Source organism: Cygnus olor, chromosome 1, assembly GCF_009769625.2.
Source record: "Cygnus olor isolate bCygOlo1 chromosome 1, bCygOlo1.pri.v2, whole genome shotgun sequence".
Taxonomy (NCBI): Eukaryota; Metazoa; Chordata; class Aves; order Anseriformes; family Anatidae; genus Cygnus; species Cygnus olor.
Window position 1 is genome coordinate 94,996,850 of NC_049169.1, and position 12,498 is coordinate 95,009,347.

Genomic DNA, 12,498 nt, shown 5'->3' on the forward strand with positions numbered 1-12,498 from the left:
TGAACAGGCACGGTTATGTTTAGAGGCTTAGAAGTGGCAGCCTGTCATCAACTGGAAGATTGCACTCAAGGACTCCCTTGTGTTAGGACCACTAAGATGTGTTTAAAGAAACTGGTTATTAAAGAGCTGTGTTGCGTGGGCTGCAGCTCTCTGGATTATGCAAAGAGGTACATGCAAGTGTGAGGCTTAGATCTCAGGATTGTAATATCATCTATGTTTCAGGTGGCATAACTGCTCAAGATCAAATATTCTCTTTTTTTTTTTTTTTGTAGCTCTTAGTGATGCATCTTTAAAACTCATATAGAGAAAATGAGAATGCTGCTCAAATTTAGCTTCAGTGCTGTATAACCATACTTGGAAAGCTACTTCTCATTAGTATGCAAGAAAATTTCTTCTGATTTATCTTAACCAATAAGATAGGCTACTTAAATACTAGGATATAATCTATTTAAAATGGAGTGACTTCTTTTCATACATGGCAAATTAATTTCTTATTGCATGTATGTTAGATTTGGTTTTATTTTTAAAAAAGTGATACATTTTTTGTTTAAGTATCAGCTTGTCGTCTGGGTGATAATGTCTACAGTTGCACTAGAGAAATGGTATAAAAAAGCTGACAAAGGTCAGGTAGGATCTGCCCTGCATGCCATGTTTCTGCACAGTTACACTGGCTGCATTGTGGATACTTGTTACTTCTTCCTGCATGCTTTGGCACTGGTGAGTCCCTGCTGCATCTCACAGTGCTGACTGTGAGTTTCTTTCATCTCTCCTCAGGTGCTGCGTTACAAATAGCTCCAGACACAGCTCTGCAGATGGAATGTGCCTTGGCTTTTACTGGTTCCTCATTGTCCTAGGAAACAAGACATCAATACTGTAAGTATGAGGACTAGTCTCTTTCATGAATGCAATTTTGGCCTCTAAGAACGTTAAAACAGAATTCCTCCCCCTTATTTTGATAGGGATCTCAGGAACAGAAGGCTTAATATCTGAGATCTCGTATTAGCATGACCAGAGCTGGCCAAGCAAGTCATGAACCCCAGCGAACATGGAGCTTAAGTAAGTTGGACGCAGCAGTTAGTTCTGTCTCTGTGTTGTATGTCTGGTAACTCTGGGCAGCAACTGCACCTCATGACAGAGAGGCTAGCTCTGATAAAGTAATTGGCCAAGCTGCCTGAACTCCAGAGCAGTTTCAAGAGCAGACCTGTTCCACTCTTGTACAATACTTCCTGCACTTCTACGCTGACCCTGCCTTCCGTAGTTTCATTTGAGTACGGCAAGATAATCCAAAAGTCTGGCTCCAACCTCAGAAAGGCAATTTTCTACCTCTTATTCTTCATAGCCTGGCAATCCTTGTTCAGATCCATCAACCAGACAGATAAAACTACCCATTCCCTTTGTATTTCTGCTGCTGGAAGAAGCATGGCAGCAGATCTCTAACACCACATGAATGGCCTCTGAGACCAGCTGTGCAAACTGAACTAGCTTGCTTGTGAAAGACTTTAAAGTGACTGCACATGACATGTAGTACCAAAAGCCCTTCTAAACTTCCCTAGGACTGGCCAGAAGGGTTTTGTGTGTACTATGTCTTGCACATACCTGTTATCACAGAATACGTAGAGGTGAAAAAGAGCAAAAAGGAAAAGGAGGCTCAGCAGACAACCAAGGATGATGACACAGTGAAGAAACCATGCAACGCTGTCTGAAGAGAAACAGTTCTTTTAGGTACGTTTCACAGATCATTAACCATGTGCCTCTTTCAGGATCATACCTTCTAGACAACACTCTCTGTTGTGTACATCTGAATAATCCTGTCTTTTCACAGCTCTATCTGTGGGAGGGAAGACTACAAAAATCTATCTTCTCGCCTAAAATTTCACAGAGCACTTTTCAATTCTCACAGCATTTTTGTTTATCTTTCCCTGCCCCCAACGAATTTCTCCCCAAAAACTTCAGCTCAGCTGCATGGTTCCTGCTGTAATCTTCCTAGTGTCACTGATGCCTGTCAAAGTGCTTGAACAGAGGGCTAGGCAGGATTTTGAATGCTGAACACACAAGGGGGAGCTTACGTGAGGAGCAGGCTATGGACTTGGTCTCATTCAGAGTTGTGTGGTACACCATGCAGGTTACAGTCTTCCCATCGGTGCTGTGTGCTGTGAACCTGCTGAGCACGGTCACTGTCCCATTATCGTGGCTGTCTGCTTTGGTCATGGAGTTGTTCTCAGGGACCCATGAGATCTCAGCAGCCGGCCTCCCCGCCGCTGCCTCGCACACGGGGTTCCTGTGGTTGTCGCAGTACAGGGACAGCCTTGGGGGGACTGCAAAGCATCAGGAAGGGGAGACATGAGGGTTGCTGCAGTTGGCAGAGGCTGTTCTTATTCTTTACCCAAAAGGAACGTCATGAAAAGAGGAGAGTCAGGTCGGAGGTGCCATCCCATCACAGCAATGTGTGCCAAAGTGACAAAGATTTGCCTTTTTTTTTTTTTCTCCTCATTTTGGACAACTCTCCCACGTTGAGGTGAGTTACCACAGCCAGGTACCATTAGAGGAGGCATCTCTGGACATGGAGGTGGGGAATTACCCAGAATCAGACTTTTGTCCTAGGCAACCTTTATGCATGTGGCTTAAACTGGATTTGAATGGCAGGCTAGCAGGAAATGGGGCTGTTCTTCCTGCCTGGGTAACAACATCCCGTGTTTGATCAAATGTCTCAGTACTCAGAGGTGTTGCCCTCCCATGTTTTTGTCATATTAAAGTAGTGTGTTAGTGAGTGACTACAGGAAAACAAAATGCCCATGCAGACTCCTTCTTTAGCGTATTGGGGATTGCTTCACACCCATCACTTGTAACTCTGCGGGGCAGAAAGGGGCAGCAGAAGGGAGAAGGGTTTTGGCAAATGAGGAGAGGGAAGAAACAGAGCTACTAAATGACATGCTTGATCATTAGTGCCATTGAGAAAGCTCCTCTTCTCAGTGCACGCTTCCTCCTGTGTGGGAGGAGAGGAGCTGTGTCTGTCTGGGGCTGGAGGTGGTCCTTTGGAGAAGAGAGAAATGAGGAAGGAGTCCCTTACCTAGCACGGTCAGCTGGTACATCTGGTGGAAATTCCCTTCCTGAGTTACCACTTCACAGCTGTAATTTCCTTCATCAGCCATTCCCACTTGCTGTATCTCAAGGGCATAAGACTGGTTTGATCTGAATTCACAGTTCATGCTGTCACTGCAGTTTGTTCTGTCCACCTTTTTCTGATCAGCCCTGTATCCCAAGGTGCAGGGGCCTCCTATCTTGGGGCTTATTTTCCACGTCACCATAGTTGCATCTGTTTTGTTAGGGCAGGTCATCACAGCGATGTGACCCACTTGTGCTGCCATTCTGTTTCCTGGAGGAGACAAAGAAGGAGAAGGATGTGTGAAAAGGTGCCCAAGGATGTCACTCGCAGCCTTGGAGTTCTGGTCTGTGCTTCGGAGGGAAATGTCAGCACTGTTACACTCCAGAGGGAGGCCCTGTCTGTGACAGCCCAAGAGCTGCATGTCTTGGACAGAAAGAAATAGCCAAATTCATGGCTGTGTTTGCAGAAGTTGGTCCTTGGTTTTACTCTTCTGTAGAGTTCTCCTCCCTAAACCAGTAGATAAACAACATGACTGGGAAGCAAAGTCTGGCTGAGCTGCAGAGCCCACCTGTATGAGAAGATCTCTGGTTGCTTTTCTCTCCACATCACTGCCCAGTTATGGAGAAAAATGAATGAAGACATTGACCCTACTTTTGTGCTGGATATGAGCAGCCGTCCTAATAAGGTCAAGCACAGATGGCAAATTTTGTCCTGTCACTCCAAAGTTTATATGAACCAATTTCCCTGGTTATAGTGCTGTCAAATGGAACAGTAGAAGAGTAAGTACGACATTTAACTGGAAATAAAACACATGCCTGCTTTCTGTCAGATGAAGAGATCCCTGATAGACTCGTGATCAGTGCCCCATGACCACCTGTCTTACCTGATCCCAATAAAAACAAATGTGAATTTGCGTAGTTAATGTAGGGTAGGGAGGAGAAAGGTTATTGCTGTATTTTCAGATCCCATTATCTTTAGACTTTATCTTTTTTAAGTATTTAACTGAGTTTGTAAACAAGAAAGAACCTTCCCATTAAATCTTAAGCTCTTGCAGGTTATTGCTTTTGCATCAGAAAAATCCCTTCAGCACTTTCTAAAGATTCCTTCCCCTAGACTTTTTCCCCAAAGAAGAATCGAGAGAACATGACTGTGATGCATTGCCCCTTCCTCCTTAGCCGTTAATAGATGCTTGGTCCCAAAGTACCGCCAGAACTACCTGTGGCTCCTGTGACTGCAGTGATGGTGAGCAGGACGACGGTGTACGTGGTCTTCCTGATCTCTTCCAAGGCAGCTCTTGCGTGTGTGGATGATGCAGGTTTCTTGCACCATCCTGCTTGCTGTGAGATCCTCATCATCCCCTGCCAGTGATCCTCAGCAGTCAGAGCCACCGCTCTTCCTAGGCTCCTGAAGGTTCCTGACTGCAGCTACAAATAGGTGGTTCTTCATAGCACAGAGCTTCTTCCTGTGCTGAGAATTGGTGAACGCAGAGGAAATGGTATTGATGGTTGCTTTCTGTACACTTCTCTTCTCACAGTAGCACTATGCAAGAAAATCTATGGCAGAACTTGCACAAAGTATAAGCCAAGTGATTTTCATGTCTGGTTCTGATCTGACAGTGAGGATTTTATCAAAGAAAAAAAAAGTCACCTAACAGCTTAAGATCTTTCCTCTAGGATGTATTGGCAATCCCTCCTTCCCTCCAGGCAGGGAACATAGGTAGGTAGAATCTTTCTGTGTGATAACACTGCTGTCTTATACCAGCAAAGGTACTTTCTCTGGATGGAAGATGAACTTCCCTGGAAATTAATGCACTGAACTTAATTTTATCAGAATAGTGTTAGCCTCCCCAAACCGTGAAGCCATGAGGCTGACGTGATGTGGTGCCTGTTTGCTTGTTCTAGGAGACAAAACTCTTCCCCCACAACAACAAGCACAGCTGGTTTATGCATTTCCATGGCCGTGCTGAAGTGTGCCCACCTGAAAAGGCCTCCGTTCCCTGGCCAAATGGATGCAAGGCATCAGTGATCCAGAGAATCACTGGAGGAAGGCAAACATCCCAGCCCCCTTCCAGGTAGTAGGTATAGGTTAACCGAGAAGAGGCAGAGCACCCATTGGGGACCCAAAGGTAAAGCTGGGTAAGTTCAAAAGGAAAGTCATGCATCCTGTGATGGCAATTCTTATATTTAGAGAAGCCAACAGCAGTGATATAATGAAATCCTCATCTCTGCTGGCTGCTGTTGCTGCAGTTTTCTTTCCGAAACTCACTTCGACAATTTCAGCTATCTTGGTCAATGCAGCTTCTGCTTCTGCTGTGTGGTTTGGAGCTTACATGCAACAAACACTTCTCACGTTTAGAGGTGGGTCCAAGACACAAGGATCACATTTGTCTCTCTGAGGCAGAGATCCCTGCAGCACCAGAGGTACCGTAGCTTCAGCCATACCCATCTGGGTGACATAGTTCAGCATTAGATGGTGGATGCAGCAAAAAGCAAGTGGGAAGGTTGTGTATTAGTGATTCGGCTGAGATCAGGTAGGGGGTGTCTGGTGTTTTGCATTTCTGGAAGCCCAAACTCTGTCCGCTTTTAGGGCTGGAGCCACACAGCATGGTAATACTGTGGTAAGAGCATCACTGCCGTGTCCTGGGCAGCTGCTCCGAGCTTCTGGCCTTGTTGTCTGCCTCCAGCACAGCCCTGGAACTGGTTTTAAGTGTACTTCAATGTCAGATTGCTGCCGCCGCCTCCTCAGCTCAGAAGACATCTCCGCGAGAGGCTCCATGTGTACACCCTGCTTAGAGCAGCGGGTCTTATCCTCCCCTGCTGCCCTCCCAGCCCCAATTACTGATGTCCCAGGTGCAGTTTGGTCTGACTTTACCCTCCTGGCTGCCTCCTGGAAGAGGCCACGCACTGCTGTGCTCTCATCTCCATCTCCTGGGCGAGGCGGGCAACAGCACCCGCCTGGAGATGCTCCTTCTGCAGCGAGCAGCTGCTGGGTCCCAAATGAAGCCTGTCCTTTTGCTTTTAGGGATGGTCTGTGTTGCTTTCTAGTCTTACTGCATTTATAAATTATCAAGGATTTTGCTCAGATCCTCACCTGAAATGTTTTCTGGACAGATCACTAGAGAATATGGTAATCTGAGCAACCATGTCATAGATCTGCAAGGGGCAGGAGCCAACTCTTACAAGGGCAATCTTGGAGCAGTCTCGGACTTGTGGCCTCTGTGTGCCATCAGTACTGCTGAATTATGTCACACGATGGCCTTTGGATGCCCTGGCCACAAAAACTCCCATATACTGAAAAGGGCAGTCCTGAGTTGGTGCCTGGAGACCTACCTGGCTACAGAGGAAAAAGTTGTCAGTAGGAGACTATGGTGAGAATGAACAACTCAAACAAGGTTGTTCTTTCACACCTGAACGTGGTCAGCCTTGCTAAAGGTCTGGGAATGCCATGCTCACACAGAGGGGGACATCTGCCACGGCAAGGGCGTTTGTCGCCTGGGGTGTGTGCAGGTGAGCAAGCTCTGTCTGTCTGTGAACCTTTGGGATGGCCCCTCAGGAATTCCCCACGGGGAGTGCCAGCAGCAGCGAGCTGTGTGGGACGCTGGGGCAAAAATACCTGAAAGCACCCACTCTGCTTCACGTGTTACAGTTTAGCTTAAAAATGTGAAAATCTGCCTACTAGGATGGTTACAAACATAATCTTTGGCCAGCGTGGGTTTTCTGTTACTGGATTCACCGCAGATTTTAATTAAGTTAGGTTGTTAAATTACCACAAAACATTAGTGGTGTACCTAAACTAGTTCTTGAGATGTTTATTCTTCTGCTTTTTATCTCTGTATTCATCTATGATTTATTTACATCACTGGGGGTGACAGGAGAAAGGCGTGCTCTGTGTGTGTGTGTGTATATATATATATATATATATATATACACTCTACATGTTTATTTGGTAGCACTTTAAGTATGCACGTAGCAGACAGAGACTGCGGTCTGTCTCGAGTTACATGCATTAGAGCTCCACCTTGCTGCAAAAGGAAGCAGATTTTAAGTGGATGTAATTCATGAGACCAGGATATATACAATACAGATTTATTTATTTATTTTTATTATTTTTTCCCCCCTAGGTTTTCACCTTTAGCCCACCTCTAGTCAGAAACTGGTCTCTTCAAGCAAAAAAGTATGTCCTTTGCTGATCACAAATTTGTGAAGAAGCTCACACCTCTCAGCAGGAGCTTGTCCAATTACCACAGGCTCGCAGCCACCTCTGAGGAACACGCAGGCTGCCGGCTGGCCTTTTCTAGGGGGACACAAGCTGCTGCCTCATCGCTTTGTGACTGGGCTCGCTACGAGGCCGCTCACTCAGCCACTGTCCTGTTTGTCATCTAGCGGGGCTTCCTGGCCTTAGGAGCTGCTCGCTGTGGTATCCGAGCCGAGCAGCCCTACAGGGTCTCGTAGGAAAGCTGTGCCAGACACCACCTTTTAGGACTTCCAGGCCCCGGCGCAGGGAGCAGCCGGGTAGCGCCGCCCCGCCCGCCCCCGTGCCGTGCCGTGCCGCCGCCATGCTGCTGCTGCGGGCGGCCCGCGGCCGGGCCGGGAGCGGGTCGGGGCCGGGGCCGAGGCTGGGGCCGGGCCGCTGCGCCCCGCCGCCCCTCGCCGCCCTGTCGCAGGTGCTGCGGCTGGAGCGGAGCCGCCGCGCCGCCGTGGTGTTCCCGCTGCAGAGGCTGGCCCGCTGCCTGCTCCCCGGCGCCGAGGCGGCGGCCCCCAGCCTCTTCCAGCCCGGCCTGCCCGCGCTGTGGAGCGCCGAGCGGCTCTTCGCGGCCGGCCCCGGCCACGCGGTCGCCTACCTGAGCTCCGCCGTGCGCATGGAGCACGCCCCGCCGCCAGCCCTGCCCGAGGTCGGGGCCCGGGGGGGACGGGGATGGGGCCGGGATCCCGGCCGGTGGCCGCCTCCTGCCCGGGTGGGTGTGCGGGACACAGCCTCACTGCCTGCCCTTCTGTCCTCCTGCCCCAGGTGTGCTTCGTCGGCCGAAGCAACGTGGGCAAGTCGTCGCTGATCCGGGCCTTGTTCTCGCTGTCGCCAGAAGTGGAGGTCAGAGTGTCGAAAACGCCGGTGAGTGCCGCTCTGCTTCCCTCCCCTTGGTCAAAAGCCGATGCTAAGCCGGGCAAGAAGGGTGAAGGAAACAAGGGCTTGAGTAACATGAAGTGATGGGAGTGTGCCAGCTCACAGCCATCACAGGCTTGACTTTTCCAAAGGAAAAGGTGGGAAGTGTCCAGCTTAGCACCTCAGCCAGGGCTGGCACACGTGGCAAGCAGCAAAGTCTTGCAAGCCAAGTGGTTGTGATGTTAAGCCCTTTGGGAAGCACCAGGCACAGAGATGAGTGTAGGTATTTTTAGTCCATTATTTTAAGGACAGAGCCATATGGGATTGTTAAAAGGAGGCAACAACTTAAAGCAACGGTAGCATTTTTGCAGCATTCTCTGGGGTGTAGGGTATAGTACGGAGATACTTTGTGGGGCATCTCCTACTCCACTGCTTAAAGCAACTTCTTAACCCTTTGTCTCAAACTTTTTCCTTTTTTAAATCCTCTCCCCAGGGCCACACAAAGAAGATGAATTTCTTCAAAGTCGGGAAGTACTTTACTCTGGTGGATATGCCAGGATATGGCTACCGTGCCCCACAAGACTTTGTGGAGATGGTGGAGGCCTACCTGCAGGAACGGCAGAAGTAAGGAACTTAACTGCACCTCCATTCAGCAGTGAGAGCTGAACACCCATATGCAGCATCGTGGGGCTGGATGGAAAAATGCAGCAGAGGTGGCTGCTTTCAGTGGTAATGCAGAAAAGATGGAGGTGCTGCTCTATGCTGACCTCTCAGTTACTACGCATGGCCCAAATCCTACATTACTTGTTCATGGTTATGAATTTGGAAGTAGCACAGTAAGATGATACAACGGTGGTGATTAATGTTGTCTGTATTTCTGACAGCTTGAAGAGGACTTTTCTATTAGTTGATGGTGTAGTAGGACTCCAGAAAACAGACCATATTGCAGTAGAGATGCTGGAAGAGTTTGGGATTCCTTATGTGGTAAGTGATGCTTTGTTCTCGAAAAGGTAGAACAAAAACTTGTGTTAGTTTTATGCTAAAGGTAATCTGTAAAGCTACGTACCCTCTACCTGAGCTTTTGCAAGTTGTCCTACCTAAGTAGAAAACCTTCTACCCCACCTTTATTGTTAGTAACGTAGGTCTAAAGTATGACTGGGGGGATTTGAAGGACTTTTTTCTTGATTTATTAAATGAATGCTTTTTCCAGTGCTTAGATCAAGGAATTTGAAAAAGTCCACAGCTTATGCAGGTTATGGAAGTGTTTTGGTGAACTGTATTATACCATTTTTCCCAATTAGATAAGACCCAGAGCTTTCAGCCTGCCTTGCAAGATGTTCCAGCATAGCAGCAAAATAATCCTCTTTTCCTGTCTCAATCTTCCCTTTCTGTATCTGTGCAGATGGTGTTAACAAAAATTGACCGAGCTTCCAAGGGACTGTTGTTAAAGAATGTACTGGGAATCCAGGAGTTTGTGAAGGAGAAAACTCAAGGATGCTTCCCTCAACTATTCCTGGTCAGGTAAAGCTTCTTTGTTGCTGCTGTTGGCTTTCAGGTGATGATTTGCACTGGACAAGCTACCTAAAATGGGTCTGTCTGCACTAGAGATGACACTTCCTTGTGCCCCAAGGATGACGGGTGGGCTGCCTGCACAGGAACGCCCCTCCTTCTTCCCCATCCTCTACACCTGAGTTGAGCTCAGCTTTGAAGGGTGCTGAGAAGGGCAGCAGTACCTATGCCGCCTGATAGCAGGCTTTGTCAATTTGTTTGGAGCTGTGTTAACAGCAGCAAGCCATAACTGATTACACTGTAGAAGTGCTTACGTCCCCCCAGTGCAGTACAACCTTAAAGTAATTTAATACAGCCAGTGGCTGAGCTTGTTTGTAGTACGTGAAGGTAACGCAGCATCAGGGACTGAATGTCCGTGTCTTTGTTTCCACAGTTCTGTAGAGTTCTCAGGAATCCACTTGCTAAGGTGTTTTATAGCCCATGTTACTGGAAACCTGCCTACTGTAGAGGACAGCTGAAGACTGGCTCCTGATCTGCTCAGCTCATCCAGAACAAAAGGTACCAAAACTACAGGTCTATATTTTCATTGTAAATAACCCAAAGCACTAAAGTTTATTTCTGGATAAATTTGTATAAGATGTTGGATAAATTAATGTTTGTAAGGATAAGTTTTGTGTTTAATAAACTCATCAATTCAGGAATTTTGCACTGTGAATTAATCCAGGGTACTTTAAAACTATTCTACAAACCTACGTGATTGTGTGGAGAAAAAAAAAATCAGAACCTCCAAAGACAAGCTAGGTTTTAATACAGCATTTCCTTTCCCTCCAGGTAAATGTTCAAAAAGCTATCACTGCATACATAAGCTCTGCTGTAGTTAGGATACCAGAGAGAGTCTAGTAATCTCATTACTAAACTGAATGTCTTTGTATCAAGGAAAAACTAAAGCTCTAATATTAAGCAAACTATACTTGTCACGTTGAACTGAATGATACCCTGAGGTTTACATCTCTCAGTTTATGTAGCGGGGACTGAAAATGAGCAAGCGGGCACTCTGCCTGCTCTAAGGCTATGTCGAGTGGAAATAGCCAACACTTTGTTTGTGAGGGGCTTTTGGGGAACTTTTTGTAATTTTTTGCTGTTGTAACTCCTCTGCATTGTGCATTCTGTAGGTTCAGCATTATAGCAAGCCTCGCTTGCGTCCATCAACTTGTCCCTGTTCCAGGTGGACACAGGAAAGGAAACATTTAATGGGATCTGCCTCTTGGTTGCTGTCGGCTTGAAGCAGTGCAATAGATGAATGGACACCTAGGGGGAGTCTCTCCTTCTGCCTGTTACCACCAGTCAGCGTTGTGTCTACCTTCTGTTTTAAATCCCATACGGAGTTCTGCAGCTGCGCTCAGACGAGTTGCCAGTGACGAGTCCACTCTATGAATCTGCCCTGCCCTGGAAGCTGAAGCACAGTTCTGGGGTCCCACAGCAGCTGTACCGGGCTAAGAGCACCTGACTGGGGGGAGACCAGAGCTGGCTAGTTACAAGGTACAGAATCAGCAAGAAGGATTGCCATTAAATAGCAGCAGTTGTACAAGGGAATTTAGACCAAAGCTATTAAGTGCCTGTGTCAAACTCTGGCACTCTTCTTGTCCAGGCTTAAGATTGCCAACTGTGTGTATGCAGCTGTCTAAGTTACTTATATTCGGTTCTCGAGAAAGAATAGTTCTGTAAACCACTAAGGGTTAGAAGGTGGGATTTCTAGTATTATGTTAGTTTACAGAATTTACTGTAATGCTCAGATTAGACTTGAATGAAGTAAGGTCTGTTTCCAGCACATACATAGGAAGTGGCAGTGTGTGAGGAATGCAGGAGACAGCTGTGTATCTCTAGTTTCCATGGCAGAGCAGAGGTCAAGCCTGTAGTTCTCTGATATTTTACCTCTAATCCAAAAGTGTTCCACAGCAAACCAGCCTGCGGGATGTTTGATCCTAGGGGTAAATACAGTACTATGTAGACAGATGGAATTATGTGCAAGTCTTAAAAAACGGTATCTTAAAACCAGTATCTTTCAAAAGCATCAATATAGTCAAGGCTATAATTTTCGAGGCCGCAGTCTTGACTGAGGAGCCTCTAAAAATAAGCCTGTACAGTTAATGGGTACATGTAAAAGAAAGCACATTTCTGGTTTTAGTCTCTCTTCAGAGCAAAATCCGTTACAATGCTAAGAAGTGTTTTATTAACTATTTAAATACATCAGGTATGTCTGGTAAGTCCGTTTGTAAAAATAAAAGTGCTTTAAAGTGGCAGCAGACGGAATCAGACCCTATGATCCTTGAATGTGTGTAGGGTTACCATGAGGCGTCCACAGGGGCACCAACATGAAGCTAGGTCGTACAGTTTCTTAGAGCCATACTAGAGACAGTATGCAGTGTCTTATCCTGAAAAAACAGCTTTACCTCTGGATATATTTGGGTTTTCTGCTGTGTTGGCCAAAAGATTCTCATTCAAGAATGCCTCAAATACTGAAAAAACTCTAGTATTTTGTTCAGCCACTTGCAAGAGAGAACACACATCAGTTTGTTATATGTAGGAACTAGTGCCCCTGTGGCAGGTAAGATAAGTAAATAAAATCAAGTCCTCTGCTGGACTTTAATATTAAATCTTGGGCCAAGGGCCTTGGCCTTGTCTGTACCTGTTGTGTACAGAAATGGTTTTTGAGTACTGGCTTCTAAGAAAAAGGATATCACCTTGAGAATCCTCTGGTCTTTCAGCAGTACCTCTCATTTTTCTTTGTC

At 46.8% G+C, this 12,498-nt stretch overlaps 2 protein-coding genes and 1 long non-coding RNA gene across 6 annotated transcripts in view; 2 read left to right on the top strand and 1 right to left on the bottom strand.

Annotated features, from left to right (window-relative positions):
* LOC121076257 overlaps window positions 1-3,459 on the top strand; it is a 118,750-nt gene extending 115,291 nt beyond the window's left edge. The window contains exons 6-9 of the long non-coding RNA XR_005823426.1: window positions 775-873; window positions 960-1,056; window positions 1,609-1,722; window positions 3,326-3,459. This is a non-coding gene — a long non-coding RNA (uncharacterized LOC121076257). The remainder of the gene's footprint in view (window positions 1-774; window positions 874-959; window positions 1,057-1,608; window positions 1,723-3,325) is intronic.
* CD200R1 (CD200 receptor 1) overlaps window positions 1-4,690 on the bottom strand; it is a 55,264-nt gene extending 50,574 nt beyond the window's left edge. Inside the window, exons 1-4 of one of the 3 annotated variants that reach the window (XM_040570356.1) lie at window positions 3,068-4,228; window positions 2,067-2,315; window positions 1,597-1,699; window positions 502-850 (exon numbers count right to left, since the gene is read on the bottom strand). In XM_040570356.1, coding sequence (XP_040426290.1) covers window positions 832-850; window positions 1,597-1,699; window positions 2,067-2,315; window positions 3,068-3,524 — 828 coding nt within the window. In that variant the 5' untranslated portion in view covers window positions 3,525-4,228 and the 3' untranslated portion in view covers window positions 502-831. Of the gene's footprint in view, window positions 1-501; window positions 851-1,596; window positions 1,700-2,066; window positions 2,316-3,067; window positions 4,229-4,319 lie in introns of those variants that run through there. The other 2 variants (XM_040570347.1, XM_040570341.1) reach the window with 2 other exon arrangements.
* Window positions 4,691-7,643: 2,953 nt separating this feature from the next.
* On the top strand, window positions 7,644-12,009 carry GTPBP8 (GTP binding protein 8 (putative)). Of its 2 annotated transcripts, none has more exons than XM_040570374.1 (7): window positions 7,644-7,994; window positions 8,111-8,209; window positions 8,694-8,824; window positions 9,085-9,184; window positions 9,603-9,721; window positions 10,143-10,267; window positions 10,882-12,009. In XM_040570374.1, exons 1-6 carry the CDS (start codon window positions 7,659-7,661, stop codon window positions 10,225-10,227), a joined length of 870 nt encoding a protein of 289 aa, XP_040426308.1. In that variant the 5' UTR covers window positions 7,644-7,658; the 3' UTR covers window positions 10,228-10,267; window positions 10,882-12,009. The 2 variants fall into 2 exon arrangements, with proteins under 2 accessions (XP_040426308.1, XP_040426318.1); XM_040570384.1 differs by having other exon boundaries at window positions 10,935-12,009.
* The last annotated feature ends 489 nt before the right edge of the window (window positions 12,010-12,498 follow it).